Source organism: Narcine bancroftii, chromosome 2, assembly GCF_036971445.1.
Source record: "Narcine bancroftii isolate sNarBan1 chromosome 2, sNarBan1.hap1, whole genome shotgun sequence".
In the NCBI taxonomy this organism is placed as follows: Eukaryota; Metazoa; Chordata; class Chondrichthyes; order Torpediniformes; family Narcinidae; genus Narcine; species Narcine bancroftii.
The window spans coordinates 99509774-99533162 of record NC_091470.1 but is presented as its reverse complement, the minus strand read 5'-3'; the positions used below and the strand labels follow the sequence as shown (position 1 = coordinate 99533162).

At 46.6% G+C, this 23389-nt stretch overlaps 2 protein-coding genes across 14 annotated transcripts in view; one reads left to right on the top strand and one right to left on the bottom strand.

The window, feature by feature from the left end:
• Positions 1-7125, top strand: part of LOC138753990 (poly(ADP-ribose) glycohydrolase-like) — a 69152-nt gene extending 62027 nt beyond the window's left edge. Inside the window, exons 14-17 of the mRNA XM_069917681.1 lie at positions 249-357; positions 1611-1716; positions 3563-3691; positions 4964-7125. Coding sequence (XP_069773782.1) covers positions 249-357; positions 1611-1716; positions 3563-3691; positions 4964-5079 — 460 coding nt within the window. The 3' untranslated portion in view covers positions 5080-7125. The remainder of the gene's footprint in view (positions 1-248; positions 358-1610; positions 1717-3562; positions 3692-4963) is intronic.
• LOC138753988 (2-oxoglutarate dehydrogenase complex component E1) overlaps positions 7040-23389 on the bottom strand; it is a 121648-nt gene continuing 105298 nt past the window's right edge. For 12 of the 13 annotated variants that reach the window (XM_069917669.1, XM_069917672.1, XM_069917667.1 and 9 more), the window contains 7 exons: positions 15423-15601; positions 14250-14321; positions 14028-14153; positions 11021-11093; positions 9813-9976; positions 8738-8892; positions 7040-7785 (listed from right to left, as the gene is read on the bottom strand). In XM_069917669.1, coding sequence (XP_069773770.1) covers positions 7662-7785; positions 8738-8892; positions 9813-9976; positions 11021-11093; positions 14028-14153; positions 14250-14321; positions 15423-15601 — 893 coding nt within the window. In that variant the 3' untranslated portion in view covers positions 7040-7661. Of the gene's footprint in view, positions 7786-8737; positions 8893-9812; positions 9977-11020; positions 11094-14027; positions 14154-14249; positions 14322-15422; positions 15602-23389 lie in introns of those variants that run through there. The other variant, XM_069917676.1, reaches the window with a different exon arrangement.

Sequence of the window (23389 nt, the reverse complement as noted above, 5' to 3'; positions counted from 1 at the left end):
TAAGTCTCAAGCAACCGGAAACTACACATATCCGGCATCTACCAATCCCCATAAGTGCCGGATATAAGGGAAACTGATGTTCATCTGCTGGATGAACTCAGCTGGGTGGCCTCCATGGGAGAATAAGAACGGCCGATTTTTTGGCCAGAGCCCTTCACCAAGCGTCCCTTTTCTCCCTCTGCTCTGCCTGACTGGTTGGTCTCCTCCAGCAGCTTGCTTTAATTTCTGTTGGCCTTCTGTTTCTGCAGGGATTCCTGGCTGCGGCGTCTCACGGAAATTGTGGCCATCGATGCCACACAGTTCAGCAACCCCAATGACCAGTACCGCCCTCATTACTTGGAACGGGAGCTGATGAAGGCAAGTCGTTGGAGCAAAGGGCATAACATAGCGAAGGGGCCTGGGGAGGTGGTCCTGTGGGACGTGTGTAGAGCGCGGGAAGATGGCTCTGATCTGGACCACAGCTCTGTGGGTGAGAGCACTGCAGGCTGTTAAATATCAAATCATTTCAATATTTCGAATGTTGAAGGGCGTAGTCGGAGTATATGGAGAAAGGTTGTTCCCCATGGTGGGAGAGTCTAGGACAAGAGGGCACAACTTCAGGGTTGAAGGGCGTCTGCTTAGAACAGAGAAGAGGACAAATCTCTTTAGCTGTGTGGTGACTCTATGAAATTTATTGCCACAGAGGCCGGGTCATTGATTGCTAGATGTAAGGGCATAAGTCAGCCCATCGAGAAGCTCCGCCATTTAGCGGATCCATCCCCCCACTCAGCCCCACTACTCAAAGGCATGATGATGCACCCAACGACCTCGCTTCCACAGGCGCCACACGTTCCACAGACTTACAACCCCCTCTCCAAAGAAATGTTTCCGCATCTATTTTAAATGGATGCCCTTTTATCCTGAAGTTATACCCTTTTTTCCTGGACTCCCCTCCCCTGGGAAATATCCTTGCCCCGTCTACTTGGTCCAGGCCTTTCTGCATTCAAAATGTCTCTATGAGGTAAGTACAAGTACAGTCTGAGCTGGCCATCATTCCTCATGTGCTAACCTTTTCATTCCTGGTATCATTCTGGTAAATCTTCTCTGAACCCTCTCCAACACCAGCATATCTTTTCTTAAATAAGGTACCCAGTTCTGCAAGTGAGGCCTCACCAGTCTCAACATCACATCCCTGCTATTCCTTTAGAGATGAATGCCAACTTTGCATTCACCTTCTTCACCACCGACTCAACCGGGAGGCTGATTAACCTTTCGGGCATCCTGCACGAGGGCTCCCAAGTGCCTTTTGCACCAATGAATGTTCTCCCCATCTACATGGTAGTCTGCCCGTCTATTTCTTCTATCAGAATGCATGACCGTACACTTTCCAACATCGTTAAGGGGGACAGGTGGCCCTGCAGCCAGGTCGAGGTCGATGGGCCGGACTCCGTTCTCTAATCTGCTCCACGCTTGTGATGCCCCCCCCACAGTCGGATAACCAAAGCTGGTGAAAAGGGCCAGTGTGGTGGGAGAGATGGGGCGGCAGGTAGAACGATCGGCAGGTGGGAAGTTGGTGCAGAAATTTACTTTCTCTTCTTGGATTTAATGCTTTTATCCTTCGAACCTTGCAGGCCTACTGTGGATTTTCCCACCGGGTGATACCGGAGAATGAGCATGCAGCCGTCGCCACGGGCAACTGGGGATGTGGAGCTTACAAGGGAGACATAAAACTGAAAGGTTGGCAGGGTTTTGTTAAATTTCTGTTGGTTAAAAAGGCTGAACAGGAAATACTGAGGCTGCTGTAATACCAGCATTGCACCTCTGGTGGAGCCACTGAGCCATTTGGAGCCGCTGGCCTCAGTGCTGCCTCCTGGTGGCAGTGAAGTTCAAATGATGGCAGATGGAGGGGAGCTTTGCCCATGCAAGTTGATTTGTTTTACTGTGAGTTCCTGAAAAACACACGAGTGGACTGTAAAGCGGAAGGTCAGAAATGTTTGTTAAGAAAAAAATCCATAAAACATCAAAGGAGAAATGAATCTGTCCAGGAAGGCACAATGGAACTGTTCGACCGGTTATACCGGGCAAACGTCTGGAATAACTCCCACTGTAACAGCACGTAATTATTCCCAACTTCCTGAAGTGTCTTCTAGTCAAGAGTAGTCACGTCACAAGGGCTGAGGCTGTGTGTGACGTAATCTGAGCGGGCCAGAAGACACCCCTCCCATGAAGTGTGCCCCCTCCCACAATGTTGCCGTCTGCCAGAGCTGTCCAAAGTTTGTTCAATGCATAAGAAGCAATCAAAAAATTTAAAAAAAAGCATTAAAAAATTTTAAATCACTTACATTAAAAGGCAAATCATTTCAATAACACTGGACAATGGAGATTTTGCTTCCTGGACACTTTTGGGTGCATTTTATGGATTTTGAGTTGCTGATCACCTTAATATTTTTCTATCACGCACTGTTTTTCTCAATACAACCTATTTTTGTGATTTCCTGTCATATTTTAAGTCTATTTCAAGCACATGTCATTGAAAATTCATTTTCTACATTCTCACTTGGACTCCTTCCCGGCTGATCTTGGTGCAGTCAGTGACAAACACGGGGAAAAGTTGTCGCTGGGACATTGTGACCATGGGAAAGCGGTATCAGTTCAACTGGAATCCATCAGTGCTGGCCGACTATTGTTGGCCACGGACACGAGAGGCATCAGATGCTGAGTACAAACGAAAATCAGTGGCGAAACATTTTTAGATCAAATCAAACTAACACAACGTGTTGGCGCCGTGATGTGATTAAACACGCTAAGTTCAATCAAAGTTAATGTTCCTCCAACTTCATCCATGAGACAGCCAATCTGAAATTATCTTCATGTTCAACTTGAAGTTGTCTATCATAATCCCTTAATTGTTTTCAGGAAGCTAACCCTTTGAAAAAAATTGTTGTCCAGTGTTATTTAAGGAATGATACAGAACTGGTACAATAGGAACGTTTAAAGAGGCACGTGAATGCAATAAAAATAGAAGGTTTTGGGTGTGAAGTAGGGGAGGTTTTGCTTGTTGAGTAGACTTGTATAGATAGGTTAGCACAACATTGTGGACTGAAGGGCCTATACAATGTTGCGATGCTCTAAGTAATTTAATGTTGTCAATTTTTTTCCTGATTCTCTCTGCTTGCAGCTCTAAAGTTTGGTTGATGTGATCCTTCACTGACCTGGGCCTTCAGTCAAGGGCAGGAGAGGACGGGAAGTCCATTCTCCCCTGCGGGACTCAGCCTTTCAGCAGGATCCCTGAACTTGTCCCAGTGGGCTGGTCATGTCAGTCAGTGATGACTTGGTTACCGGCACGCTGGCGGCTCCCAAGTGCTGTAAAAGTCGCCTGAGAATCCACAACACTCCAGCTTTTCCGTGCGCACCTTACGCAAGCGCCACGGATCCGAGTATCCAGACTGACCCAGTCCTCTGGATTTTTGTCCTTTACTGTATTACGGTCGGGGGCAGGAGGGGATGTTGGGAACTGACATTTCTGTGTGGAAAGGGTGCCCCTGGATGGGGGGAAACAGACTAATGTTCTTCCTTCCTTCAGCTCTCATTCAGGTCATGGCTGCATCCCAGGCACGAAGGGACGTGGTGTATTTCACCTTCGGAAGCAATGACTCTTGTGAGGCTATTCACAAAATGCACCAATGCTTACAAAAAAGAAATGTGACTGTGGGTGAGTTACTCATGGAGGGGGGGGGGGGAAGACGATTGGACAGATGTAGGAACAGGAAGGGCTTAGCGTAGCGGGTGGTGCACAGCGATCGGGACCAGGGTGGAACCCTGTGCTGTCTGTATGGAGTTTGTACGTTCTCCCTGCGTTTGTGTGGGTTTTCCCCGGGGGCTCCAGTTTCCTCCTACCATTTTCAAAACAAAGGTTAATTGGTTGGGATAGGCTGATGGCTGAAATGCCCTGTTACCGGGCACTACGTCTAAATTTTTTAAAAAAGTAAAATTTAAATGAAAAAGCACTAAATGCAGGAAGCTGGGGATAAACCAGAATGCTAACGGTTAGCCTGAATGAGCAGAGCTGAAGGTTCAGTTCAGTGACTATAGGGCTGGTGGGCAGAGGAGCTGTGGAGGATTGAACAGAGGGTGGAGAAAATGCTAATGTGAGCTCAGAGGCATGCCCCAGAGACCCAACTCCAGATGGAGCTGGCCCGAGGAAAGCCAACAACCAGACCCTGCCGAGGGGCTGTGAGTGGGAGTCGAGGACACTCCAGCCCAGCTCTGTGGGAGGACGTTACTGATCTGTGCCGCCGTTTAAAGTTGGGCACAGATCAAAGCAGGAAGACTGAATAGAAACCCTTTGCCTAGGGTGGGGGGAGACTGAGAATAAACACCACCTTAATGAGAGAGCAGTCCAGTAACGGGTAACATAATCTCCCAACATGAAACAAGACCTGGTGGCTATGGGCGGACGTTTGTTTTATGAACAGTGTCTGGTATTCCACTTGCGTTGTGTGTGCTCGTTTATTTTCGTGTGTGGGTATTGTGTACACGGCTGTGTGTGTTGAGTGTATGTGTGCTAATTGTATGAAAGATGGAATTAGGTTCACGTTTGAAGCTTCCCACAGTTGAACAGCACCTATTGTGCGGACATACTTCAGCGAGGGACGACAGTCCCTCACACCCATGAGGTAATACACCAGCGGACAGTGGGTGGGAGGGAGGTAACACCCCAGCGGACAGTGGGTGGGAGGGAGGTAATACCCCAGCGGACAGTGGGTGAGAGGTAATACCCCAGCGGAGAGTGGGTGGGAGGGAGGTAATACCCCAGCGGACAGTGGATGGGAGGGAGGTAATACCCCAGCGGACATTGAGTGGGAGGAAGGTAACACCCCAGCGGACAGTGGGTGGGAGGGAGGTAATACCCCAGCAGACAGTGGGTGGGAGGGAGGTGATGAAACCCATGCCTGGATACTCAGTCTCTTGTTTTTCCCCACAGGACAAATTTACAACTTGTTGGAGAAATACTCAAGAACAGATTTTTCAAAAAGCAGAGCACAGAACCTTTACGACTTCATTCAGAACAACCTGGACTACTTAAGGGGGCGGTTCTAAAACCTGGAGCATATATCAGACAGACTGAGGAGCAGATCTTAATTACCATTCCTCTCGAATTAGCCACGGGGAGGAAGACCAGCAGGTTTTATGTTGGGGGGTGGGGGGAGGGAGTGGGAGAGGTGGGGTGAACCAGGAACGTCCTGATGGCGTGCAACATTGTCAAATGAGCAAAGCCAGCGGCAGTTGGAAAACTAGAAAGATGAAGGAGCCACGTCTCTGGGGAGGGGAAGGCGTCCATTTGAAATAGTTAGGCTCGGTATCAAGTCCCAAAGGTTGTTCACATTGAGTTGAGACGCTGGTCGTCAACCTTAACGAGTAGACCAAGGCAGGTGAAAAAAAAGTGGGGGGAAACATTGAGATTGTAGTAAGAATACAGTAAATGCTGGAGGAACTCAGCCGGTCTCGTAGCATCCACGGGAGGTAAAGATACATCACCGACGTTTCGGGTCTGAGCCCTTCTTCAAGGTGTTGGTACAAAGCAAGCAGGTGCCTGGATTAAAAGGCTGGGTGGGGGGGGGGCGGGAGAGGGAAGGGCAGAGGGACTCGGAGACAAAAGGTGTTAATTAGATATGGATAGGAGAGAGGAATGGTGAGAATTGACGGGGGGGGGGGGGGGGGGGAGGGGAGGGGCGATAGTTGTAAAAAAGCACACAAATGCTGGAAGAACTGTCGGTCCTTTTCAGTGTCTAGGAGAGTCCAAGCCAGGTTTCTCTCCTCATCTTGAACTATTTCCACTGAAGTTTTCCTTTACACCTTGAACAGTGCGGGCACTGCTCTCTGGATGAAGTTTAGAACTTGCGAGTGCACTCTCAAGAGAAGATCTTGGCCATTTTGGGTTTAGATTTCTTTACTCAGAGGAATCTTTGTAATTCTCTGCCCCAGGGAGCCACAGGTGCCCCTCAAGGCAGTTTGATAGAATGTTGAGCATATGGTAAACCGAGAAAGTGTACGAGGGGTGAAACAGGAAAGTCTATAGGTGCTGTGACTGTAGTTAAAAACACGGAAAAGTTGGAGGTACTCAGCCAGTCTCGCAGCGTCCAGAAGAGGTAAAAATACATGACTGATGTTTCGGGCTCGAGTCCTCTGGACGCTTCAAGACAGGCCAGGTTCCTCCAGCGTTTCTGTGTTTTTACTGCAATCACAGCATCTACAAACTTTGGATTTTCACCATCAGTCTCCTCCCCTCACAAATTCCCAACTGGTCTTGCATACTCATCTCCCATCAAGTAATGATTTAAAAAAATGTCCAAGGCCTTGCCCCTTTGTATTTGCACTTCCTCCAGCCTTGCTTCCAAACTTCACAAGCCCCTTCCTTCTCCATCCTCCACAATCCCTTTAAAACTCTACCCCCATCCCTCTCCTCATTCAAACTCTCACCTGGCTGATCCTCCAACCTCCCTGTTGCTTTTCCTTTCCATAGAAAACTACAGCACAGAAAACAGGCCATTCAGCCCTTCTAGTCTGTGCCAAAACATCATCCCTCTCGGTGCAATGACCTGCACCCATTCCATAACCCCCCCCACCCCCATCCATGTATCTATACAATTTATTCTTAAAACTTAAGAGTGAGCACGCATTTACGTCAGATGGCAACTCGTCCAAATTCCCACCACTCTCTGAGCCTAAACCTTTCACCCTAAAGCTATGCCTTCTCCCAATCTAAGTGGAAAGAACCTATTCGCATTTAATCTGTCTATTCCCTTTATAATTTTGTAAACCTCTATCAAATCTCCCTTCATTCTTCTACACCAAGGAATAAAGTCAACCTGTTTAATCTTTCTCTGTAATTCAACTCCTGCAGACCTGACAACATCCTGGTAAATCTCCACATGCTTTCAATCTTACTGAAACCCTTCCCTCACTTCAAAATGCGCTTTCTGAAAAGGCTCGACAAGTGGGCAGAAGGGACTACTTTTAAAGATGTTGCATGGTGTTCGAAAAACAAATCAACAAAACGTTGCAGGAGAACGTCATTTATTGATGAAGCGAAATTGAGTTGAAAACTTTATTTGTACCAAAATAAATAAATCAGTTTTTGTCCTACGCAGTTTCAAGAAGTGGTAATTGAGATAAAACTTCCCCTCTGGTGCTTGTCCCTGTAGATAGATAAATGAAATATCTTGATTTTGGCACAGGCTGATAGTGTACCGCCTTCTCCAAATGTTAAAGTCTTGGGTACAACTTGTGTTGCAGTGGAGAGAGTTTCTAAAATTGGAGCGTGATCCAGCCATCGACCAGGAGTTAATTGGCTCAAGGCCAGTTCAGAAATAGAAAAATTCCTTATTCACAAAATTTACAAACCACACATTACTTCAACTGCTCAGATAAACTAAATTATACATTGAAAAGTAGAGTGGGTGAAGCAAAAGCATATCAGTGGCCTGTTTATGCACAGCTGTTTTCTGCTTCATAATTTGTCTTGATTCGAGGTATTTTTTCTCCCTATCTGAAATTAATGCTGCAGAAACCAGCCCCGCCAATTGTAGAGTTAGAAGATCTCAGTAGCATGCACAGCCTAGTCCCCAAGAGGAAGGAGGGAAGATGAAGTCTCAGATGTCGAGGGAATCCAAGGAAAGCTCTTAATTGCCCAGGATCTTGAAAGCGTCCAGATTAAAGCTGGTGTCCAGGAACCTCTTGAGCTCGTGTAAGTGAGTGTTCTTGTTGCCAGTGGCTGGAGCGGCAGCTGGCTCGCGACCAGCGTACCTGCCAATGAGACAAGGAGTATCAGTTAACAAGCGTTCCGATCGGAAGGCAGGCATTCTGCACAGGAGCACAAGGCTGTCGGCTCAACTACGGTTTGTGGGGGACCGGGAAAGTTGTCTTGGGTTTCTCAGTTGAGACTCTGATCTCCCCAGAAGAGTGTAAATTGTCCCTTAAATGGTTTGGCTTAATTGCATCATCTCAAAGTTCACTCCTTACAATTGGTCACTGTGTGAAGACCTCATTAATTCTCGTTTGTTTGAATTTCTTTAATTCTTGTGGAACCCCAAGTCGAGCTGCTGCCTCTCGGCTCCAGCTCCTCAGGGTCACTCTCGAGCTCAGGCACATTTTGTGTGGAGTCTGCACGGTCTCCGTGGGGGTTTCCTCCCACATTCCAAAGGGGTGCATATAGGTGGGGTAATGTGTTGGGCAATAGAGGGAGTTGATGGGAATGTGGGGGGGGGGGGGGTGGAGAATAAAATGGGATTAACCCTAGCCATTTTTAACTATATATGCTTGGGACTTTACATTATTGAAAATCAGTACATGGTTGGGTATAAAAGCAGTCCCAGAAAACCGGGACACAGAGTACACATAGTTGTTGGTAGTACCGGAAAACTGGGACATGGAGTCCAAAGGGTTAATGTAAATTTGACCTAGGGGTTCATTAATGTAAACACCCTCCTCTCGCCCCATCTCGATTCATCAAGGTTTCTATCGTCATGTAAAAATACATTAAAATGTAACATACATGATGTATTTCAACTTCTGCCTGCCGCAAGGAAGTAAGGAGTGCCACGAGCATGCCTGACACCTCTAACAATAAGGGAGTCCCCCGGGTGTCCGTGGATTTGCCTTCAGTGCTCCTGTAGCCTCAGCACTTCACCCACACCAGGTGGGACCTCAGCACAATCACCCAGATCAAATGGACCCAGACCTGTGTCACGCTACTCACCAGACAGGACGCTCACGGTGTGTGGTGGCACGGATACGCGGCTTCACGTACTCGTAGTAACCCTGGTTCTTGTGTTCCTCCTGACACCACACAAGCTCGGCATTGCAGTATTTCCGTGCTTCTTGTTCAATCACGTCGAATGGGAAGGGAGAAAGCTGAAGAGAGAAAATCACGTGCGAGAGGATCAGCACAAATCAACGTGTACACAGCATAAACCCCACCCCCCCCCCCATCAACGCCACAGAGAATGTTTTGTACGGACGAGCTTGTGCCTCCTGTCATGATGTGAAGGGATAATTATGTGCCTAGCTCATTGTAGAAGTCAGAGAATCCAGGAGTTGGATAAATGAACAAAGACGATAATTTCTTTGCAACACTATCTCCTCCAGGAGATTTACCCAGCAGCTGCCATGTCAGAGAGCACTTTGTAGGAATGATCACGTATGCTGTCATATAGGATGATCCGAAACTTTAAGAATTTCACCTAAAAATCAGGGTCTAAAATCCAAACCTTAACACCACCGCAATCGTCCCGCCAGTTCCGACGCATGTCCCATTAGCTATCTGCAAAGTCTTAGTGCTCCTCTGCGGGGGTCCATCTGCCTGGTCCGACTGCTGTCGGATCAGTAGAGGCTTTAAACGGCCGGTTACAGGAGACGACAATGGTTTATTAAAAAATTTCTAAATAAAATAGTTATGTGTTATTAAAATATTATGATTTGCTTTTAACAGTATCCAGTGGTCAGATTTTTTTTGTTGGGGGGGGGGTTTCTTAGACAAAGGGTATTGCTCAAAAGGACCATTTTAGGTGGAAGTTCTTGGATCGTCCTATAGAGTCGTCTTACATGACAGCATATGTGGTACTGACCTCCCCACCCGACTTTATACCTTACATCCTGAAGCCCAAAGGCATTTAATCAAGTCTGAAGACTGTAACATGGGAAGCCCCTCCCAATGGAAATAAAAGAAAATGGACAACTCCATAAAAGCTAAACCCAGCAGCTCCTGGTGACGGGCACAGTGACAATGTAAACATGCAACCCTCCTTAGGAGATGGGGATGGCACAATGCTCACCTGCTCCACCCGGGCAATTGCAACCTCTGATTCCAAGCCTCTGCCCTTGCGCTCTTTTGCCAGTTCATAATATACTTTACCAGTACAAAGCAGCAGCCTCTTAACGTCCTCTGGCTTCTGAGCTGCAACTCCATCCTCCACAATACTACGCAAGAACTCTGTGCCTGCAAATGGGGCAGACGATGCACCTCTTAGTCTGTGCAGTAAAAGCCCAACGCTGGAGAAGCACAGCATACTTTATAGAGCAAAGATGATAAAGATAACCAACGTTCCAGGCTTGAGTCCTTCATCAAGCAAAATGTAGGTGAGTGCCCGAACAAAATGGTGGGGGAGAGGGGCAGGGAGAAGAGCACAGTACCACATGCAGGAGGTAATAGGTGGAAGAACAGCAGCAAAAACAGGGAGGGGGGGGGATGGCTCTGTGAATGGAGAGGGGTGGAGAATAGTTCCTGTGGGAGGGTGGCCGGGGCAAGGATCTGCAATCGGGACCTCTGGTGAGCAGGTGGTTGGGGGCGAGGATCCATGATGTCAGGAGCTCAGATAGGGGGTCAAATTTCACCCTCGATATATAGAAAAATACACGATATTTGGGTCAACAAAAAAAGGGGGGAGAGAAAATCGACTATTACATGAGTATATATGGTAAATGGTGGCTTGATAGTCAGGACAGAATTGATGGGCCAAAGGGTCATTCAAAGATCTATGACTATGGCCTCAAAGAATCCATGCTGATTTTGATGGCCAGGGTTTCAGATTGTGGCCAAATGCAAACTTCCAATGAGTCACACCCGACCCTGGCATCTGCAGACTCTCTTGTCTAACCGACAGCACCACAAGGTCGTCTAAAAGTGCGGTATGTAAACATTTCTTTTAGTGGAGGATTGTGAATCTCTGGAGATCTCTGTGGTTGGATTTAAAGTGGAATAGATAAATATTTGACGGACTGAGGAAAGGAGAAGTGGGGAAGAAGTTTAAGGAGAGCACAGATCTGCTCTGATGGTATTAAACGGCAGGCTAGTCTTGAAGGTCCTAATGGCCAGCTCCGGATCCTTTCTTCTTGACCAAAGGTGACTGTTTCTGCAGATCTTCCATGCCAGTTGGAGCCCAAACACCAGCACTTGAACTGCAGTTCAATTTTTAAAAAATTAAACAATGACTGTGAACCCAATTCCCCAAGTTTCAATCACTCTCTTGGTTACACCTCATACCTGGCAGCATGTCATCGTAGCTGGATTTGGCATCTGGATGGCGAAGCAATGATTTGGGTGTGAAGATGATCAGCTGAAAATGAAATGGAAAACACCACATTAGATCCGTGTCAATACAGCCCAGGAACCAGTTACAGACAGCATCGACGTGCAGCTCCCGAGGATTTAGTGCTGACTTCAAGCTCTGTTGGTATGGAGTTTGTACATTCTCAGTGTGACTGGGTGGGTGCTCTGGTTTCCTCCCACATCCCAGAGTTGCTTAGTTTGCAAATTACCCCTTGGTATCGGAACGTTGCAGAAAGAAGGAAAAGGGGCATTAGGACATGAAATTAAGAGAATTCGGGCATTTGGCCCATTGAGCCTTCACTGCCATTCAATGTGATCATGGCTGATCTAGCTTTGACCTCAGCCCGCCTGTTCCCCACAACCCCTCTAATCTTCAAAAATTCATCTGGGTCTTAAATGAGGGAGTCTCTACTGACCAATATGCAATGCCCATTTGAATATGTTGCAACAAGGCGAAGGAAAACACAAAACCTGTCAGGGTTGATCCCAGTCTTCTCCAACAATGTTAAGTTTAGACATACAGCATGGAAACAGGCCATTTCAGCTCTTGAGCCTGTGCCGCTCAATTACACCCAATCGACCTACGACTCCTAGTACATTTCGAACTGTGGGAGGAAATCAGAGCCCCCCCCCCTTCCGAGGATACCCCTGCAGACATAGGAAGAGTATAAACCCCTTACAGGCAGTGTCGGATTCGAACCACGGACCCAATCGCTTGCTCCGTCACAGCGCTGCACTAACCGCTACACTAATCGTGCTATTCTTTACGCACACCACAATTTGCAGGATTAGTTTTGAGGAAGTGGGTACTTCAAATCATTTAATCTTGGGCACTCCCACCTTTCAAAATGTACAGGGGTTCTAGGCTGAATTGGGGTAGTTGAACAGCATGGTCTCGTGTGCCAGAAGGTTCTTTTACTGTGTTGAATGTTTATTTTCGAATACAGGTGTTGAACTGGTATTTGCTCACAATTTTTATTTGCCACATTTCTTGTTTGGTAGATGCAGGCTTGGGAGTTATGAAGAACCGACTTTTAGTATTTCTGTCTCTCTGACTGATTAATCCAAAAATGAGAACTTCTAGACCGGTTTGTCCCTACAAATGATAGGAAACTGAATAAAATTTAAGTTCTGGTCCTACATCTCAAACCTTTTAACCCAGGTACTGGGCAGAGACAAGACTCTCTTCCTTTTCTAGGTAATAAACAGTTCAGGAATCTGGGTTCCATCTCTGGTCATTAGTTGGAGCCGTAATTCAATCCTTCCCACTGTCGTCATTTCCTGCTCAAATGTTTCTCCATCTTGGTGGGCAGCAAGGAAATGAAGTGAAACACAAAAAATCTGCAGATGTTGTGATTGTAGTCAAAACACTGGAGGAACTCAGCAGGTCTCGCAGCATCCATAGGAGGCAAAAAAATATTATTACTGACATTTCTGGCCTAGAAAGACACAGGCATCTGAATGAAAGGCAACGAGAATGAGGATCATTTTAAATTAGTTGTGAAATTTAGACCAACAGCACTGTAACAGGCCCTTCCAGCCTGCACCACCCAAATATCTCAATTAACCTAAAACCCTCAGACGTTTTTGGAAGGTGGGAGAAAACCAGAACACCCGGAGGAAACCCACCCAGTCACGGAGAGAATGTACAAACTCCTTAGAGACAGCACTGGATTCGAACCCGGGATGCTGGCGTTACACCAGCCACTACACTAACCGCGTCACTCTCTTTCGATTGGTCAGGTTTTGAGCATTCCTTGTGTTATTTTCCTCTCAGATATTTTAGATTTGCATGATATTTGTTTCTAGGTCAATATTCCAAAATCACCCTTTTAACCTCTCAAGTCCAAATCAAGATGAGAAGCAAAGTACATTTGGGGGCAGCAGGGTTAGTGTTAGGACTCGAACTCAAGGTGCGGTAAGATTAGCAGCGTTATATCTGAAAATCTGCTGGGGAGGGCGGTTCTTCCCGTCAGCGATGCACAGTGATGAGGCTTTAGGAAGAGGACTGCCCTGTGGTGCAGGGGGCAAGGGTGGGGAATAGACCATACCCTGTGTCATGCAGCAACACCAAGACCACCTTGTACCGACCGGTAACTGGGCGGCACTGTTAGCACCATCGACTTGAGTTTGAATCTGTTGCTGACTATCAGGAGTTTGCACGTGCTCCCCGCATCTATCCTCCGGGGCTCCGCTCCTACCCTTCTAAACATACCGGGGGTTGTAGGTGATTGTCGTGTAATTGGGCGGCATGGGCTTGTGGGGCCTGTTACTGAGCGGTACCTCTAAATTTAAAATTTAAATTAATGAATGTGCATAAAAGGTGGTTCCTGACTGAGATCATCATTACCAGCTCACAATGACAAGTGGTTGGGGAGAGGGTTGCCTGCATTTTTCCCATACCTTGATGAAGGGCTCAAACCCAAAACGTTGGTTCTGTATCTTTATCTTTGCTATACAAAGTACATTGTTTGACCTGCTGAGTTTCTCCACCATTGTGTTTTTAAGTTCTGGTCCTACATCTCAAACCTTTTAACCCAGGTACTGGGCAGAGACAAGACTCTGGGCAGAGACAAGGGGTGCCTGGGCACTGTCAGTAGCTCGTGCCTCTGAGGGGCCATCAACACAGGGGTCAGTCTCACCTCCCTGAAGAAGCAATTCCCACCAGGGTTCACTCAATTCCAGTCCAGAATCACCCACAGCCCTCACTCTCACCCAGTATGGGAGGGGGCCAAAACCCAGTGTTGGAGGTATGCCAAGCAAAATTCTCAGGCCAATAAAAGGAGCTAAATATAGAGTCAGCGAGAAATAGCTAGATGTGGAATAGGCAGCGACAGGAAGCAGGCCAAACCCTTCCTGCAGCTGGAAACAATCCACCAGTCATGGCAACACTTCAGCAGGCTGAACAAACAAACTGATGTCTCATCAAATCTGCACTAACCGGTTTCCTGAAGGGCAGTAGTATTTGTCTCCTCAGCACATGGAAGTAATTTGCAGGCGTGGAGCAGTTCACGACAATCCAGTTCGTGTCGTACAGCTGCCTCACCACAAAATCTTCAGTGAATTTCTGGAGCGGAGAAACATTGCAGGGTTAGTGCAGTCCCACAACACCAGAGCACCCTCCTGCTCTACTGCGTGGGTTGTTGGCAGTACAGGCACTCACCGGAACAACATCAGGGTCATCATTGCACATCTGCAGGAATCGTTCTGGTCTTGCAGAGGAATGTTCTGGTCCCTGTAACCATGAAAGCAACATGCCATGAGAATGCTGAATAACTATGTCAAATAGAGGTCAAGTAGTCAAGATGATTGGAAAGGTATCGAAAGACAAGATAACCATCAACCTTCATATGCTCAACACCTAAAGCAGCACTATTTTAACTAGGTAAACTTGATCAAAATGTTGCACTTTTCGGTCTCAATTGAAACTTGATTTATCCCAATCACATTTTTAGTCTGGTACTCTACCACTGTTTTTGTAAACAAATCCTTCTCTGATGTAAGCAGTACAGAGATCTTGTGGTGTCTGTCAATATCCAATCCCCAAAATAACTGATTTGCTCTCATGAGTTCAAGACTTTGAAAGGAATGTAATCAGAGATTGGTTGCTTCACAAGTTTAAAATTTGATTACATTCTTTTTTATAAGCTTTTGGGCCCTTTCAGGAAACTTCAAGAAATAAAGTGAGGCTTTAAAGCAAAATGAGACCAGATTCATCAGTTTTCGTTTCAATCAGCTGTTAGAAAAACTGCACTAATTCAGGTTTGCTGCACTTTAGTGATAAGAACACGACATTCTTTCTACTTCATGTTGCGTCTGGTTAAAGGCCTCGCGGAAGCTTACGTTTGACAATTTTTAAATTTAGACATGCTGCACATTAACAGGCCCTTCCGGCCCATGAGCGTCTACCACCCAATTACATGCAATTGACCTAATAACCCTGTATACTTTGGAGGGTGGGAGGAAACTCAGGCAGACACGGGGAGAACTCCTTACAGACAGGACCAGATTCGATTTCCAATCGCTGATGCTGTAACAATGTGGCGTTAACAGCCTCGCTAACTATACCGCCCATTTGGACCCCACACCGTTTTTAACTGTACCCTTCTTTACACCCTGCATTATATGCCTTATCGTAATGTTACTCCCTACACATATGATTGAACTACCTGCTAAACAAGCTGACTTTCCTGGTAAGCACACACAGCACCTTGCTGCATTGTGGTACACAGTGAAGGCCAGCCTACAATTCTGTGTGCTCATTCAGAGTGTCTATGATAAACATTTTAGACGAACCAGTCTCTCTAAAATGGCCCCTTTAAGGGTTAAGCCTTACCATTCCTTCCATGCCATGTGGAAGCAGAAGGACGATTCCATTCTGCCGCACCCACTTAGCCTGACCTGGACTGATGAACTGATCGATAATGCATTGTGCAGTGTTGTGGAAATCACCAAACTGGGCCTCCCACAGAACCAGGGCATTTGGACTGGCCATCGCAAACCCCAGTTCAAACCCTGCAAGAAAAAGGAGAGAGAGTAAAGCAATTAAATATTGCTGGGACCCTAGCTGTTCACAATCCACATTAATGATTTCTTTGAGGGCAAAAAATTTAATCCATTCAAATTTATTTAAGATTCATGGGCAAGATGGCAGGATGGGTTGTGGGAAGATTTAAAATGTTGGGTTATCTAACCTTGTATTAAAAAAGTTAAATCCCCGAATTCGTGCACCTATAGGGATTGCAGATGCCGGATAGTGAACTTTCTGGTTGCCTGATACACACTCTTACAATATCCAACTAATACGCTGCATTAAGAATACACTGTTTAAAAGTCAAAGACAGTGCAAAATGTAATTTGAAAAAAAATCAGTATTGTAGTTGTTAATCAGGTAATTTCTGTAACTTACAAAATTTAAATTTGAACCACAGTTGCTAGCACTGATAGAGTGTGGTGCTAACTGTCGCACCATCATATTTAGTACTTTCTTACTAGGTAGGGAGAGTTGACCCAACAGCATCGGTCGGCTCTTCATCCTGGGCAGCGCCATTTTATTCAAACACAGCTTTATTGAAACTTTATTCCAACAGCTGCTGCGGGTGTGGCACGACCGGGGGGCTCCGCTGGCTGAATGTTTCCTCCCAACTTAACTGAGGAGTTTTGTTGCTTTAGAAAACATTTACAATTTTAAACTTTTATTTAAATTATTAATTATTTTAATTTGTATTTATTTCCTCAACTTTTTTTGCTGGTTGGTTGGGTTGACAGTTGCTTGAATTCCAGACACCGGGGATTTTACTGTACTTTTTAAATGATTGAAAGTTGTTGTTGTTCCGAAGAACTTTGTATACACATTCTGGTAATAGCAACCATCTACAAAATAAATTATAAATTCAATACGCAAAAGTGCTGGAGAAACTCAACAAGTCACTCAGTTTTCCTTATGTAGCCACAATATGTTTCAGTCCTGAGCCCTTTGACAAGGTATGAGCCTTTATTAATTAAATTGTAAATTGAATTTTATTGCAGGAGGGTGTGATACAAGAGTTGACATGTAATGCTGCAACTATCCAAGGCTACATGTCTGGAATTTTAAAAAAGTGAAAACACAATGCTGGAGAAACTCAGCAGGTCAAATAGTGACCTTTATATAGTAAAGGTAAAAATACATAACCAACGTTTCAGGCTGGAGCCCTTCATCAAGGTCTGGAAAAATGTCGGCAGGCGTCTGAACTAAAGAGTGGAGGCATAGTTGCAAAGGCAGGAGGTGATGGGTGGAGAAGGGAGGGACGGGACAGCAGAGACCAAGGGGAGAAGGGATGGCTAGGGGAAGGGAGAGAGGAGAACTGGAAAGGGAAAGGGGGGGGAGAAAGAAAGCAGGTTAAAAGAAACCGGAGAAGTCGATGTGAATGCCATCCAGCTGGAGAGCGTCCAGACAGAAAATCAGGTGTTGATCCTCCTATTTGTGGGTGGTCTTGGTGGGACAGTACATAAGGCCATGGGCAGACATGTGAGTATGGGAGGGTGACACATAACTAAAATGGTCGGCTACTGGGAGGTCTCTGTCACTGGTGGGTGCGGTCAGAATAAAGGTGTCAGCAAAGCATGTCTGGAAGACTGTTCACTGGTGTGATCTCCTTACCCAAGGGGAAGAGTAGGTTTGTAATAGAATGAATTGAACCACCAGATTTGATTCCTGGGATGCTGGGTCTGTCATACAAAGAGAAGTTATGCATACTCAGCCTATAATCCTTGGAGTTCAATAAGGGAGAGAATACATATTGAAACACACAGCATCATGGAGTTCGACAGTTTGACAGCAAAGTTGAGATTTCTACTGGCTAGGGTGTCAAGAATCAGGGATCCTGGACTCACATGGGCCAGAAAATTCAGAGACGAGGAAATCTTTGCATTTTATTTCCCCCACAAGAGGGCTGTGGAGATTTGGTTGCTGGTAATACTCAAGGAATCAAACTTGATGGGGTTGGTGCAGCAAGGTGGCAATGAGGTAATAAAATCAGCCCTGACGTTACTATACAGTGAAGGACCAATTGGCCTGCTCCAGTTCCTATTTCTTCAAGTCTCATCCCCATTCTTTGGCTTGGCTTCGCGGACGAAGATTTATGGAGGGGTATGTCCATGTCTGCTGCAAGCTCGTTGGTGACTGACAAGTCTGATGTGGGACAGGCAGGTACAGTTGCACCGGTTGCAAGGGGAAATTGGTGGGTTGGGGTTGGGTGTTGGGTTTTTCCTCCTTTGTCTTTTGTCAGTGAGGTGGGCTCTGCAGTCTTCTTCAAAGGAGGTTGCTGCCCGCCGAACTGTGAGGCGCCAAGATGCACGGTTGGAGGCGATATCAGCCCACTGGCGGGGGTCAATGGGGCAGGCCCCAAGAGATTTCTTTAAGCAGTCCTTGTACCTCTTCTTTGGTGCACCTCTGTCTCGGTGGCCAGTGGAGAGCTCGCCATAGAACACGATCTTGGGAAGGCAATGGTCCTCCATTCTGGAGACGTGACCCACCCAGCGCAGTTGGGTCTTCAGCTTGCGGACTCTGCCAGCTTGAGTACTTCGATGTTGGTTATGAAGTAATTCCAATGAATGTTGAAGATGGAGCGGAGACAGTGCTGATGGAAGCGTTCTAGGAGCTGTAGGTGATGCCGGTAGAGGACCCATGATTCAGAGCCGAACAGGAGTGTGGGTATGACAACGGCTCTGTATACGCTTATCTTTGTGAGGTTTTTCAGTTGGTTGTTTTTCCAGACTCTTTTGTGTAGTCTTCCAAAGGCGCTATTTGCCTTGGCGAGTCTGTTGTCTATCTCATTGTCGATCCTTGCATCTGATGAAGCCGAGATAGGTAAACTGGTTGACCGTTTTGAGTTTTGTGTGCCCGATGGAGATGTGGGGGGGCTGGTAGTCATGGTGGGGAGCTGGCTGGTGGAGGACCTCAGTTTTCTTCAGGCTGACTTCCAGGCCAAACATTTTGGCAGTTTCCGCAAAACAGGACGTCATGTGCTGGAGAGCTGGCTCTGAATGGGCAACTAAAGCGGCATCGTCTGCAAAGAGTAGTTCACGGACAAGTGGCAATTTCCACGCAGCGAACTCCCTCATACTGCAAAGCATTCATGACTAAGAATAGTTTTTTTTTAAATATAGACAAAGCATGAAGGACAAATAATGATCAGGAGGGGAAAAGACTCCCTCTACTTCAGGAAGTATCACAGGATTTTTAATATTTACAGTACCCTCCATAATGTTTGGGACAAAGACACTTTTTTTCTTTTACTTGCCCCTGTGCAGTTATAAATTTGTAATCTAACAAATCACATGAATAAAATGCACATCCCATATTTTATTAAAGGATATTTGCGCACATTTTGGTTTGACCATGTAGAAATTATAGCCCTTATTATACATCATCCCCTCATTTAGGACATAGCAATGGTATGTATAATTAAAGTAGTCATGTTTAGTACTTTTTTGCATATTCCTTGCAAGCAATGACTGTTTGAAGTCTGTGATTCATGGACTTCACCAGGTTCTGAGCATTTCTGGTGATGCTCTGCCAGGCCCCTACAGCAGCCACCTTCAGCTCCTGCTGGTTTCGGGGGCTTGTCCCCTTTAAGTGTTCTCTTCAGCTTGTGGAAGGCATGCTCAAGTGGATTTAGATCGGGTGATGGCCATGGCCATTCAAGAATTTTCCAGTTTGGGTTTTGAAAAGCTCCTTTATTGCTTTAGCAGCATGCTTGGAATTATTGCCTTGCTGGAGGATAAAGTGCTGTCCAATGAGTTTGGAGGCCTTTGGCCGAACTTGAGATGTTTCTGTACACCTCAGAATTCATTCTGCTACTGCCATCAGCAGTTGCATCAATAAAAATGAGAGCATCAGTACCTATGGCAGCCACACATGCCCAGGCCACAAATGAAGAGGTAGGTTTTGGATCTTGGGCAGTTTCATTGATTTTGGAAATCCTAAGGTTTGGGAGATGTCTCTTACTCTTTTGTTCTTGTTTTTCAGCCTCATAATGGCTTTTTAGACTTTTACTGGCACAACTCTGGTCCTTGTGTTGAAAAATGACAACTACAAACTCCAAAGGTGATCGAAAGCTTAGAAGCAAGGATGGCTCTCTTATACCTGTGTCAATGCCTGAGTATTCACAAACTCCAGTGAAGCCAAATGTCCCACATATTATGGTGCCCTGAAATAGGGGAACTATGTATAAAAAGTGCTGTAATTTCTACAGTCAAACCAAAATGTGAACAAATAACCTGGAATGTGCACTTTAATCACATGTGAATTGTTTGATTACAAATTTAAAATTGTGGAGCACAGGAGCAAATAAAGGAAAAAAAAAAGTGTTTTCATCCCAAATATTAAGGAGGGCACTGTACCTGGAAGAATAACTTCTCACCCAAAGAACGGCACCTCCAACGGTACTGCCTTGCTTTGATGTCTGCTGGAGTTGATCTAACAGCAGTGCGGACCTTGCAGAGTGGAGAGACAGTGCTGCTTCGAAGGGTTCAACTGGCCAGTTCCAATTCCAGTGGCTCAGTAGAGGCGTTAAACCGCGGGTCTGTGCTCGACAGCAGCCACAAGTAGTACAGACTACAGGGGGCAACGGGCACCAGAAACTGGGGGAACCCCCGCTGCTGAGAAGGAGAATCAGAGGAGATGACTCCACAGGACAGTGATCATGGCTGTGGACCAGTAAGGGGCTCAACGTGGGAGGGACTCACCCAAGCTGCAGGCAATTTACGATCGGGGGATCCCCGCGTGGGCTCTGGGCTGCTGGATATGGCTCATGGGAACCAGGTATCGGATCTGGGATTCCAGAAGGGTACTGATGGCAAGAAGAGCACCCAAGGCTTCCTGACTGTATTGCTGATGCATTGAACACAAGTCTGTATGTCTGCAGAGGCTGCAGGAGCGCTGAAGGTGAATCCATGCACACTCAGGATCTCTGAAGGGACTCTCTCTTGCTTCTCTTTCTCTTGCACTGAAAGGGGCGGCAGGCGACACTAATGGCAACTCTGTCTGCCTTATCACAGGCAAAAGGCCATTTTGTGTATACAGCATGACATATTCTGTGCTATTACATGACAATAAAGGAATCTTGAATGCTCTGATGTGGGACACAAGGAAAGTGGCCACAGTGTGGTGCAGACATGAATCACAGCCTCGCACCTCTAGTGACCTGGGTTCAATCCTGAGTGGAGTTTGCACGTTCTTTCTACGACTGCACGAGTTTCCCCAGATGCCCGTCCCCCCATGTCCTGTGCATGTGCAGATTGGCTGCCTAACTGGGCACTGTAAATTGTCCACAGTGTATAGGTGAATGGTGGAATCTCGAGGAGTTGACAAAATTCCTGCTTGCTTGATTTTGAACCAAGGTTCAAAGAAGGTAGTTTTGCCATTTTGTACCTTGGCGACTTCAGGGGTTTCTACGAGGCTCTAAAGGCTGTGTACGGCCCCTCACCCCAAGTCCAAAGCCCGCTGCGCAGCTCAGACGGCAAAGTCCTCCTCAGCGACAAGATCTCCATCCTCAACCGATGGTCAGAACACTTCCAATCTCTTTTCAGTGCCAACCGCTCAGTCCAAGATTCCGCCCTTCTCCAGCTCCCTCAACAGCCCCTAAGGCTAGAGCTGGATGAGGTCCTCACCCAGGATGAGACATATAAGGCAACAGAACAACTGAAAAGTGGCAAAGCAGCAGGTATGGATGGAATTCCCCCCAGAGGTCTGGAAGGCTGGCAGCAAAACTCTGCATGTCAAACTGAATGAGTTTTTCAAGCTTTGTTGGGACCAAGGAAAACTGCTTCAGGACCTTCGTGATGCCACCATCATCACCCTGTACAAAAACAAAGGCGAGAAATCAGACTGCTCAAACTACAGGGGAATCACGCTGCTCTCCATTGCAGGCAAAATCTTCGCTAGGATTCTCCTAAATAGAATAATACCTAGTGTCGCCGAGAATATTCTCTCAGAATCACAGTGCGGCTTTCGCGCAAACAGAGGAACTACTGACATGGTCTTTGCCCTCAGACAGCTCCAAGAAAAGTGCAGAGAACAAAACAAAGGACTCTACATCACCTTTGTTGACCTCACCAAAGCCTTCGACACCGTGAGCAGGAAAGGGCTTTGGCAAATACTAGAGCGCATCGGATGCCCCCCAAAGTTCCTCAACATGATTATCCAACTGCACGAAAACCAACAAGGTCAGGTCAGATACAGCAATGAGCTCTCTGAACCCTTCTCCATTAACAATGGCGTGAAGCAAGGCTGCGTCCTCGCACCAACCCTCTTTACTATCTTTTTCAGCATGATGCTGAACCAAGCCATGAAAGACCTCAACAATGAAGATGCTGTTTACATCCGGTACCGCACGGATGGCAGTCTCTTCATTCTGAGGCGCCTGCAAGCTCACACCAAGACACAAGAGAAACTTGTCCGTGAACTACTCTTTGCAGACGATGCTGCTTTAGTTGCCCATTCAGAGCCAGCTCTTCAGTGCTTGACGTCCTGTTTTGCGGAAACTGCCAAAATGTTTGGCCTGGAAGTCAGCCTGAAGAAAACTGAGGTCCTCCACCAGCCAGCTCCCCACCATGACTACCAGCGCCCCCCACATCTCCATCGGGCACACAAAACTCAAAACGGTCAACCAGTTTACCTATCTCGGCTTCATCAGATGCAAGGATCGACAATGAGATAGACAACAGACTCGCCAAGGCAAATAGCGCCTTTGGAAGACTACACAAAAGAGTCTGGAAAAACAACCAACTGAAAAACCTCACAAAGATAAGCGTATACAGAGCCGTTGTCATACCCACACTCCTGTTCGGCTCCGAATCATGGGTCCTCTACCGGCATCACCTACGGCTCCTAGAACGCTTCCACCAGCGTTGTCTCCGCTCCATCCTCAACATTCATTGGAGCGCTTTCATCCCTAACGTCGAAGTACTCGAGATGGCAGAGGTCGACAGCATTGAGTCCACGCTGCTGAAGATCCAGCTGCACTGGGTGGGTCACGTCTCCAGAATGGAGGACCATCGCCTTCCCAAGATCGTGTTATATGGCGAGCTCTCCACTGGCCACCTGACAGAGGTGCACCAAAGAAAAGGTACAAGGACTGCCTAAAGAAATCTCTTGGTGCCTGCCACATTGACCACCGCCAGTGGGCTGATATCGCCTCCAACCGTGCATCTTGGCGTCTCACAGTTTGGCGGGCAGCAACCTCCTTTGAAGACGACCGCAGAGCCCACCTCACTGACAAAAGGCAAAGGAGGAAAAACCCAACACCCAACCCCAACCCACCAATTTTCCCCTGCAACCGCTGCAACCGTGTCTGCCTGTCCCGCATCGGACTTGTCAGCCACAAACGAGCCTGCAGCTGACGTGGACATTTACCCCCTCCATAAATCTTCGTCCGCGAAGCCAAGCCAAAGAAGACCTTATACAATTGGATGATAATAAACTTAAACTTGAAATGTGGGGGACTTTTCAAGAGAGATAGCAATTAAAATCAAAAGGTTACACGCCTGGGAGAAAATAAGGCAGATAGCCATCGTTTTAATTGATTTGAATGTCAAACAGTAGTTCAGAGGCTGTGGTTTTGATAGCAGTTTGTGTATATTTAGTAACAAATTCAGGAGTCTTATGCAAGCCACATTCTTCTCCATTGTTGCTTTGTTCCCATTTATTCAGAGTATCGGACTGGTATGTGACATTACTCCATTCCCACGTTCACTCACGCACACTACATTGCCATGTCGCTTTACTTTTGAAGCTTGCAGTAGCTCTATCACTTATTT